Below are 11,273 nucleotides of genomic sequence, written 5' to 3'. Positions count from 1 at the left end.
GGGATGTTCTGCAACTGCTAATGAATACCACTGATTTCATTTTATGAGCCTGTGTTCCCAGTGCTTTTTCTGAAACTCTTTATTGCGCAAGCATCGATCCTGTGTAACTTGCTTTTGCTTTACTCTGGTCTACGTTCTGCATGAGAAGAAGAGGAAGAGAAGAGATTGGATTTATACCCCGCCCTTCACTACCCAAAGGAGTCTCAGAGCGGCTTACAGACTCCTTTCCCTTCCCCTCCCCACAACAGACACCCCATGAGGTAGGTGGGGCTGAGAGAGCTCTTGACAGAAATGGCTCTTTTTCAAGAATAGCTCTTATCAGAGCTACGGCTTGCCCAAGGTCATCCAGCCAGGTGCAAGTGGAGGAGTGGGGAATCAAACCCGGTTCTCCCAGATTAGAGTCCGCGCACTTAACCACTACACCAAACAGGCTCTGGTGTACGTTCTGCATGAGCAAAGTGAGACCACTTTGGAAGCACGGAAAGACCTGGGACTCCTTATTTATTGCGGCAATACAGATTATGGCTTTGCCTTAAATCTCTGGCCCCCGAATCTTTAGGGACTGTGCTCACCACAACACACCGTGGCTGTGTACTCCACGCTGCACCGTCTACTTGCTGTTTAACACTTCCAAAAGACAAAGAGGCTGCCCCAGGAATTCTGCTGATCCTCAGAATCCTGCGTCAGCGGAGAGGGAGGTAACTGCCCCCTCCTTCTTCGCGGCCCTCTCGATGTGGGAGAAACGACACTGCTACACCAGCACTAATGCTACACTGCCTCACTAGCAGAAAAGACCCTTCATGTCCTTGCTTTAGAGATGGCACCAGAAGCTGCAGAACCGTGGCATTTTAAGTAGGAACATGAGCCACTGCCCTGACATACCCCACCACTATGTCACAGAACCACAGAATCACAGACTGTTAGAGTGGGAAGGGACCTTGCAGGTCATCTAGTCCAGCCCCCCGCACTCTGCAGGAGCACAGCCGAAAGAGAGCCCTACGACATGCCCGGAAGAGGGTCGTCCAGCCTCCGCTTGAAAACGTCCAGTGAAGGAGCCTCCGCCACCTCCCCAGGCAGACTGTTCCACTGCTCAGCCACTCTTACAGTTAGGAGGTTTCTCCTGATATTTAGCCGGTATCGACTCCCTTGTGATTTCCACCCATTAGATCTAGTCTTGCAATCCGGAGCAAGAGAGAATAGATCTGCTCCATCTTCTACATGACAGCCCTTCAGATATTTGAAGACTGCAATCACGTCCCCTCTAAGCCTTCTCTTTCCCAGGCTAAACAGACCCCAACTCTTCCAGCCTTTCCTCATAAGACTTGGATTCGAACCCTCTCACCATCCTGGTTGCCCTCTTCTGGACACACTCGAGCTTGTCAACATCCTTCCTACAATGTGGTGCCCCAAACTGGACACAGGACTCCAGGTGAGGCCTGGCCATAGCAGAATAGAGCAGAACTACCACCTCCCGTGATCTGGACACAAGGCTTCTGTGAATGCATCCTAAGGGTGCGTTCAGACGGGCCGTTTAGTCCGCTTTCGGCACCCTTCAGTAACGGATTATATATCCACGATCACACAGTCATCATCTGCCTCCCGTCCCCTGCCGTCGCTTTCTGGCTCAACCCCCCTTTAAAAAGGAGTATTTTGCTACCAGGTCCCCAAGTGGTATTTTCCTGATTCTCTGGTTCTACCCGCACTTTTCTGACGTTTTCTGATGTTACCAAAGACAAACTAGAGGAGATATCTCAAAGCCACACGTATTCCTCACCCCTCAAGTTCATCTGGTGAGCCGGAGTCCCGCTGGATTCTTCTTTGCTCTTGTAACAAGAGATAGACGTATCTTTGAAGGTGCACCAATACTGCTTGTAGCCCTTGAGTGTCAGTTTCTTTGGCCTGTCAAATAAAGTTCTGTGTTACTAGCAGGTCTGGCAGTGGGGTCGAGAGTGCAGTCGTACCACAGAGAGAGGCAGTCTGTCATAACTGGTAGTGCGTTGGGGAGAGAAAAGGGTCAAATCCTCACTTATCTATGAAGAAGAAGAAGATGAGATTGGATTAGGGACAGGGCCACATAGTCCTCTGAAGCACCCAGACACTAGGTCCTTCTACCAAAATAGAGACACTTGGAATTTTTAATTCCTGGAGGCAGCGGGAATCTACTAAGTTCATGTACACAGGGTGTGGTTTAAAGGAGAAACAGTCTCCCCAGTAAGTGAGGACGCCACAGAGAGAGACAGGGGGGGATTAATGCATCCAAGAACACCTGGTGAGCCAGTTTGGTGTAGTGGTTAAGTGTGCGGACTCTAATCTGGGAGAACTGGGTTTGATTCCCTACTCCTCCACTTGCACCTGCTGATGTGACCTTGGGTCAGTCACAAGCTCTGGCACAGCTGTCCTTGAAAAAGAGCAGTTTGCGTCAGAGTTCTCTCAGCCCCACCCACCTCACAGGGTGTCTGTGGTGGGGAGGGGAAGGGAAAGGAGTTTGTAAGCCGCTCTGAGACTCCGAGTGAAGGGCAGGGTATAAATCCAATCTCTTCTTCTTCTTCTTATACCCCGCCCTTCACTACAGCTGCTGACAGACTCCTTTCCCTTCCCCTCCCCACAACAGACACCCTGTGAGGTGGGTGGGGCTGAGAGAGCTTTGACAGGAACTGCTCTTTTTCAAGAACAGCTCTTATCAGAACTACGGCTTGCCCAAGGTCATCCAGCCAGGTGCAAGTGGAGGAGTGGGGAATCAAACCCGGTTCTCCCAGATTAGAATCCACGCTCCTAACCACTACACCAAAGAGGGTCTCAGAGCCGCTTGCAAACTCCTTTCCCTCCCCCTCCCCACAACAGACACCCTGTGAGGCGGGTGGGGCTGAGAGAGCTCTTGACAGAAACGGCTCTTTTTCAAGAACAGCTCTTATCAGAGCTAAGGCTTGCCCAAGGTCATCCAGCCAGGCGCAAGTGGAGGAGCGGGGAATCAAACCTGGTTCTCCCAGATTAGAGTCTGCGCACTTAACTACTACACTGTGCTGGGTGGGGGGTGAACTTTATGAAGAAGGAGGAGGAGGAGATTGGATTTATACTCCGCCCTTCACTACCCAAAGGTGTCTCAGAGCGGCTTACAAACTCCTTTCCCTCCCCCTCCCCACAACAGACACCCCGTGAGGCAGGTGGGGCTGAGAGAGCTCTTGACAGAAACGGCTCTTTTTCAAGAACAGCTCTTATCAGAGCTAAGGCTTGCCCAAGGTCATCCAGCCAGGCGCAAGTGGAGGAGTGGGAAATCAAACCCGGTTCTCCCAGATTAGAGTCCGAGCACTTAACCATGACACCAGACTGGCTCACCAGGTGTTCTTGGATGCATTAGTCAATCTCCCTCTGTCTCTCTCTGTGGCGTCCTCGCTTATTGGGGAGACTGTTTCTTCTTTAAACCACACCCTGTGTACATGAACTGAGTAGATTCCCGCTGCCTCCAGGAATTAAAGATTCCAAATGTCTCTATTTTGGTAGAATGACCCAGTGTCTGGGCGCTTCAGAGTACTATGTGGCCCTGAGGAAGGAGTGTTCCGATTGCTGGGATAAGTTTAAACAAATAATGATTTATTTATTAAAGAACAAAATAGGTTTGTGGGTATTTTTGAACTGTTGTTGAAGAAAGAAAATATAACTAACAAACCTTGGCGTCACACACAGTCTCTCAGACACAAAAACTCAACTCTGACAGGGGTTATCGCTCTCTCATATATAGCCACACAGGCCAAACTTTCTTGCTCATATAGCCACACAGGCTAAACTCTGACTGCTTCCTCTGTCATACAGACTCTCACAAAAACTCTCCACACTCATCTCTTCATGAACACAGAAGCACTCTCATAGACACGCCTCCTCCCACACTCTCAGTCACCAGCCAATCACATCACACTTATCTCCCTCTATCACTTTCCTTACATTACTGCAGTCACACCAAACATTTAAAGAAACACACACACCAAAATATGAAATCACTACACTCTCTCAGCAAGATGGGATCCGCACTGTGCCTCATTCAAGATACAGACACATGGAGCTTGGAAGCATACTCTGTGTTTACTAGAAGACTGCTTCCTGTAGCTACTAGTTGCCAAACTATCCTCGTCAGTGTTGCTTTTTGCTTTAGCACTAAAGCCCTTCTTCCTGCTGCCTTAAAAGCACTCTCGGCTTCCTTGTATTTCAGAAGTCGAGTGCACAGCCTTCTGACTTACGGAGACCCTGTGAACTAAGGACCTCCAAAATGTCCTATCATCGATGGCCTTGCAAAACTGAAGGTCATGGCTGCATTTACTGAGTCAATTCGTCTCATGCCAGGTCCCCTCTCTTCCTCCTGCCTTCCAACTTTTCTTAGCATGACTGCCTTTAATTGCACATTATGGTGTTTATTTCACAGCCCACCTTTCTCCTTTTAAATCCCTGTGCTTGTGTTTTTAAAGGTAGCTTACTTGCTTATTGGATTGGGTGGGATATGAGATAAATAAATAAGTAAATGTATTTGTATCCTGTTCTTCCTCTGAAGAAGTCAGGGAAACGAAAACACGGTTAGCCCATTTTAAAGCTGGCAACCACCCGCAGGTTAATCTGAGGGGGTGCGTGTGTGTGACCTGTCCAAGGCACCCAGTGAAATTCACAGCCGAATTTAAACTCGGGTCCCTCTAAGTCCAAGTCCACTACGCAGTACTGACTTCTGTCTTAAAACTGGAGTATGGACAAGTTTTAGCTCGCAGAACAGAATTTACAGCAAGTAAATATATCCAAGAATCAACAGGAAGGCAATTCTGTATCTCCTCTGAAATATAAAAATGATGGTACAAAAATATCTAGCTGTTGCATGCTGTCAGACCAGAACTTGATGTTTTTCCAAGTAAGAGTACAGTGTACAAAACTGGTTCGTGTTTTTCAGTATTCTTTCCTTGCCGCTGCTCCCCCCACTTGGTATACTTCTCCTGCAACGTTCCACGTGCCCCTCTATACCAATTCCAGAGCCTTTTTGTCATATCCTTAATTTGACCAGTATTCGTTTGTAAGAGACAGCTACAGCTGCCAAAGCATTTGTCAAAGTCCAGACACAATCGTTTCCAGTTTCCACATGCCTTAATCCAAGATAAGGTTTCCTTTTTTTCCTCCCTAAAATAAAAATAATGCCTTAAAATCCAAATAAATCTGACTTAAGAACAGCACAATTTGCCTAAAGCTGCCCATTTCCTGGCAAAAACAGCTGGAATGATGCTTATTTATTATCCACCTACCCATTCAATGAAGCCCAAGATACTGGATTAATATTTCCAGCTGTAAACATAGCCCCTTAGTTTGAGGACAGCTTGATAAACATTTCAGCAGCATCAGCAGAAGCTACAGATATTAAGAACAGAAAGGGGACCACTACAGCTCTTCAACTGATCTGCAGAAGTGTGTATAATGCTTTTAAAAGGAAGCATTAAAAGAAAAAGAGAAGAGGAGGAGATTGGATTTATACCCCATCCTTCACTTGGGAGTCTCAGGGTGGCTTACAAACTCCTTTCCCCTCCCCTCCCCACAACAGACACCCTGTGAGGTAGGCGGGGCTGAGAGAGCTCTCCTGAGAACTGCCCTTGAGAGAACAGCTCTGGAAGAACTTGTGACTGACCCAAGGTCACACCAGCAGCTGCAAGTGGAGGAGTGGGGGAATCAAACCCGGATCTAACAGATTAGAGTCCGCGCACTTAACCGCTACACCAAACTGTGTGGACTTGCAGTCTGACCAGGCCAGTGCTCCAAGTCTACCAGTGAAGAAGCAAACACACATCTTCTCCCTCAAATGACACGGGAGCTTCATGCAGAGAAACATTTGTGCATCATACAGTTTTCTCATGCCTTTAGGAGGGGAGGAAGAGTTGCACAGACCAGGCGGCTGCAAATACGGTCCTCTACACGGGGTACCATATCCCATTGCAGCTGATGCAGGCCCACAGAGCCGTTTTGCAGTAGGTGGGGAGAAAAAGGCACTCCTCCATGAGACGGGCAACTGCCACGCATCGTTTCAGAGGGTACCCCCAGGGCTTTTTTTTGTAGATAAACGCCCAACAGGAACTCATTAGCATATTAGGCCACACCCAACAGCAGAAACTCATTAGCATATTAGGCCACACCCCCATGTTGCCAGAAGTGTGGTCATCCAGCCACACCCACCTTTTGCTTCTTATTTTGTTTACCTTGTTGTCAAAACCCAGGGCTTTTTTTGTAGCAGGAACCCTTTACATGTTAGGCCAGACACCCCAGTGTAGCCAATCCTAATGAGTTTCTGCTGTTGTGTGTGGCCTGTTATGCTAATGAGTTCCTGCTGGGTGTGGCCAACTTGGGAGCCAGCTGGAACTCCGTTCCTGTGCGTTCCTGCCCCAAAATAGCCCCGCCCCTGCCACATATTTTGTTAGTCTTTAAGGTGCTACTGGACGCTTGCTCTTTTCTGCTGCATTCAGAGAAAGTATCTGTGACTATTACTGCTGAGGAAGATGCATTTTGCACGCGCGCAAAGGGTGCTCTTTCCTTTGCGGCTTCACAAGTTCCAAGGCTAAGCCTTGCCATTAAAGAATAAGTTTTCTGCCAGCATAAAATGTTTTAAGTGGTCCGTAACCCCAGAGGAGAACTGCTTCCTAAGCAGAGGTTCTGGAAGGTACTTTAGGTTGTAAGGCACAGCGGAGGAATCCCTCGTCTCAGGAACTCAGCGCGGGCCGCAAGCAGTACTTACTTGAACACTTTAATGTAGTCAGCAAGCTCCGGGATCGACGTAATGTCACCCTGGGAAGAGGAGAGCAGCTGTTACGATCACGTGCCAGAAACAAGACTCAGCGCTAGGAAGGGCGGGCTGGGGAGGAGTGCTTTGGGGACAGTGATTCAGCTTACTGAAGAGGCGACGTCCTCGCTCAGGAGGGGAAAGGCTTCCTAAAAATTACAGCAACAGGGCCTCAAAAGGCTCACTGTCCAGGGAATTGCTGGACACAAACTCAAGAGTCACACACCAAGAGGAAAGGCAGGGTACAAAAATTGTAGTTAACTAATAAATGCACATATTTAATTCAATCAAATAGTCTGTTCTTCTGATTCTTCTGACCAAGGAGGGCAGAGTCCTACTTAAGCTGCACTGGCAAGTTGTTAAAGTGTCTCATCTGGCAGTGGGGCGTCTTCTGGATGGGCGAGTGGGGGTCAACGTGGCAAACGGGGTTCAATGTGCCCAAGTGCAAAGTGATGCACATTAGAGCCAAAAATCCTAACTATAAATACACGTTGATGGGGTCTGAACTGGCAGAGATGGAACAAGAGAGAGATCTTGGAGTCGTAGCAGATAACTCACTGAAAATGTCGAGACAGTGTGTGACTGCAATAAGAAAGGCCGACGCTATGCTGGGGATTATTAGGAAGGGAACTGAAAACAAATCAGCCAGTATCATAATGCCCCTGTATAAATCGATGGTACTTCTTCATTTGGAGTACTGTGTACAGTTCTGGTCACCATACCTCAAAAAGGATATTATAGCATTGGAAAAAGTGCAGAAAAGGGCAACTAGAATGATAAAAGGGTTGGAACACTTTCCCTATGAAGAAAGGTTAAAGCGCTTGGGGCTCTTTAGCTTGGAGAAACGACAGCTGAGGGGTGACATGATCGAGGTTTACGATGGAGCAGGCAGAGAAAGAGGTACTTTTCTCCCTTTCTCACAACACAAGAACTCGTGGGCACTCCATGAAATTGCTGAGCGGTCAGGTTAGAACGGATAAAAGGAAGTCCTTCTTCACCCAAAGAATGATTAACACTTGGAATTCACTGCCACAGGAGGCGGCGGTGGCTACAAGCATGGACGGCTTCAAGAGGGAATTAGATAAGCATATGGAGCAGAGGTTCATCGGTGGCTATTAGCCACAAGGTATAGATAGGGGCTCCGGGGCAAGTGATGCTCTGTCTTCTTGGTGCTTGGGGGGGGGGGTTAACAGTGGGAGGGCTTCTAATGTCCTGGCCCCACTGGTGGACCTCCTGATGGCACCTGGTATTTCTGGCCACTGTGTGACACAGAGTGTTGGACGGGATGGGCCTTTGGCCTGATCCAACATTGGCTTCTCTTATGTTCTTCTCCCTAAATGCTTCACAGATTCCAGGGAACTCTTCCCTTCAGATCCCATTTAGGAGAGCCATTAGCTCCTGTTGCGTGGAAGAAGAAGGAGTAGGTTTTTATATCCCACTCTTCTCTACCTTGGGAATCTCAAAGCGGCTTGAAATCCCCTTCCCTTCCTCTCCCCACAACAGGCACCTTGTGAGGCAGGTGGGGGCTGAGAGAGTTCTGAGAGAACCGTGACTGGCCCAAGGTCACCCAGCAGGCTTCATGCAGAGAAGGAGTGGGGTATCAAACCCAGCTCTCCAGAGTTGAGTCCGGCTCTCTTAGACACTACACCATGCAGGCTATAAGCATACCCAGTAGAATGGGTCACCGTACCTTATGGCAGGGAGGGAAGAAGCTAGGTGGGCACTCTCGTTACTGTGGTTTCCAGAGTTCATTCAGAAAAGGCCGACTAGCGGGCCTTGATAACATCCAGCAAAGCCCTTTTGCTTAAGCACCTGAGTGCAAACTCAGTCACTTAGAGGCAGACTGGCCATGTTTTAACTATGAAGATCTTGATTCTGAACACACAAACACACACTGAATCAGACTACTGGACTCCATCAAGGAGTATGTCTACTCAGACTGGAAGCAGTTCTCTGGGGTCTCAGGCGGAGGTCTTCCACATCACCTGCTAACCGGTCCTTTTAACAGATGCTGGGGGGGGGGTTTTGGGCCCGGGACCTTCTGCACGCCAAGCAGAGGCCTCTGCCACTGAGCCTCTCGATTTATAAATTCAACTCAGCATCAATGGATCATGAGGATTCATAGAATCATAGAATGTCGAGTTGGAAGGGACCTTGCAGGTCATCTACTCCAACCCTCTGCACCCTGCAGGAGCACAGCCGAAAGAGAGCCCTACAACATACCCGAAAGAGGGTCGTCCAACCTCCGCTTGAAAACGTCCAGCGAAGGAGCATCCACCGCCTCCCGAGGCAGACTGTCCCACTGCTCAACCACTCTTAGTTAGGAAGTTTCTCCTGATATTTAGCCGGTAACGACTCCCTTGTGATTTCCACCCATTAGATCTAGTCTTGCAATCCGGAGCAAGAGAGAATAGATCTGCTCCATCTTCTACATGACAGCCCTTCAGATACTTGAAGACTGCAATCATGTCTCCTCTAAGCCCTCTCTTTCCCAGGCTAAACATACCCAACTCTTTCGGCCTTTCCTCGTAAGACTTGGATTCAAGAATCGGTTCTCCGAAACTGGCGATCCCTGGCCCCAAAGATGTCTGGCTCTCCTCCGCCGGGGCCTCCTCAGTCCTGGCTCCGACCCGGTGGGAACTCTCCGCCGAATACCTCCAGGGCCTTGCGGGATCTAATGCAATTCCACAGGGCCTGTAAGGCGGAGATCTTCCACCAGGCTTTTGGCTGAGGGCAGCGACGGTTACCATCAGGGCTTCCCTTTTCCCTTCAGACTCGTTGGCATGTTCCTCCTCTTCCCCTGCCCGTGAGGTGGCAGCGCAGCCCAGAATGGGAAGGAATTATATAGTCACGCCATCTTGGATTCTTTTAAGTGTAGCTGCAATTTATTGTTGTGTGTATTTCAATTCTACCGTTTTGATGTTATATATGTTGTGGTACATCGCCTGGAGCACTGCGTGAGCAGGCACTGGGCGATTCAGAAATCAAAATAACAATAGAAGAAGAAGGTGGAGGAGGAGGAGATTGGATTTATAACCTGCCCTTCACTTCCCGAAGGGGGTCTCAAAGCGGCTTACAAACGCTTTTCCCTTCCCCTCCCCACAACAGACACCCTGTGAGGTAGAAGAAGAAGAAGAGATTGGATTTATACCCCGCCCTTCACTACCCAAAGGAGTCTCAGAGCGGCTGACAAACTCCTTCCCCTCCCCCTCCCCACAACAGACACCCTGTGAGCAATGCTCCCTCTAAGCTGTGGAGTCTTCTGAGCAAAAATTCTACTTTGTGAGCTACTGGCGTTAAAGTTGTGAGCAAGCAATATGGCCGCTGCATAAATTAGTTTGCTCTGGAGCCATCCTTCCTGAGCTAAGACAAAAATCTGTCAGCCGGAGGCCAAAAAACTATGAGCTAGCTCACACTAACTCAGCTTAGAGGGAACACTGCCTGTGAAGTAGGTGGGGCTGAGAGAGCTCTTGACAGTAACTGCTCTTTAAAGAACAGCTCTGACAGAACTATGGCTTGTCCAAGGTTACCCAGCCAGGTGCAAGTGGAGGAGTGGGGAATCAAACCCGGTTCTCCCAGATTAGAGTCTGCACTCTTAACCACTACGCCAAACGGGCTCTCAATAACAACAACAGCAACAACAACAGACTGAGTTCTATAACAGACTGAACTCAGCCCACCCGTGCTTCAGTCTGTCTAGTCTCGCAGGCCTCTCTCTACAGTGTGCTGTCCTTAAAATAGCAGGTCTTGCTTTACTACAGTTTTGCTTCAGGGGCTGCAGCTGAACTCCAGCCCTCGGCCCCCTCCTCCGGCAGCAGATGCTGCACATTCTTTCTTTTCTTCCACAGCTGCTGAGAAATCAAAAGCCTCACGCCAACATGGTCTTGCTGCTGCTGCTGCCGGCGAGGGCATTCCTTGAAACTTTAGAACTGAGTGGATGCAGATTTCAGAAGCTCTCCCGTTTCAGACAAAGGAATCCCACCAGGTTGCTTGCAGAGCCGAGCTTTGCCTTGCCGATGTCTAAATATGTGCACGATTCTAGAGGCAGGCTTTTGAGAGTACCCAAACGGGCTTTCTCCTGCTGGAGGTACGGGGTTGATGGCAGATGGACAGAGCGGGAGCCATTTAGGCTGAGCCCGCGGGACCTCCAGGGACACCCTGACCTCAAGGCAGAGAGGGGAGGAGGTTCACTCGGTCACTCTCTTCCCAGACTCTCCCTGGTTGGGAGGGGAGGTCCTGGGCGGTTCTTCAGCCAGCTCCCAGGGCCTGTTTAAATAGGCCTGTGGATAGCCTGCCCCAGGCTCCGCTCCCCATGAACATATCTCGGCTAAATATAGGGAAGAACTTCCTGACAGTTACAGCGGTTCCTCGGTGGAACGGGCTTCCTCGGGAGGTGGTGGGCTCTCCTTCTTTGGAGGCTTTCCAGCAGAGGCTAGATGGCCCTCTGGCAGCAGCGCTGATTCAGTGAACTTGGGCAGATCATGGG

The 11,273-nt window shown here is 49.3% G+C and overlaps 1 protein-coding gene across 4 annotated transcripts in view; it reads right to left on the bottom strand.

Annotated features, from left to right (window-relative positions):
• FERMT2 (fermitin family member 2) overlaps positions 1-11,273 on the bottom strand; it is a 170,082-nt gene that overhangs the window by 30,217 nt on the left and 128,592 nt on the right. For all 4 annotated transcript variants that reach the window (XM_015415539.1, XM_015415547.1, XM_015415522.1 and 1 more), the window contains 2 exons: positions 6,743-6,792; positions 1,775-1,899 (listed from right to left, as the gene is read on the bottom strand). In XM_015415539.1, the coding sequence (XP_015271025.1) occupies positions 1,775-1,899; positions 6,743-6,792 (175 nt within the window). The remainder of the gene's footprint in view (positions 1-1,774; positions 1,900-6,742; positions 6,793-11,273) is intronic.

The sequence above is a fragment of the Gekko japonicus genome, unplaced genomic scaffold (genome assembly GCF_001447785.1).
Source record: "Gekko japonicus isolate JY-2015 unplaced genomic scaffold, Gekko_japonicus_V1.1 scaffold2089, whole genome shotgun sequence".
In the NCBI taxonomy this organism is placed as follows: domain Eukaryota; kingdom Metazoa; phylum Chordata; class Lepidosauria; order Squamata; family Gekkonidae; genus Gekko; species Gekko japonicus.
Note: the sequence above shows the minus strand (reverse complement) of the source record. Positions and strands in the feature narration are given on the sequence as shown.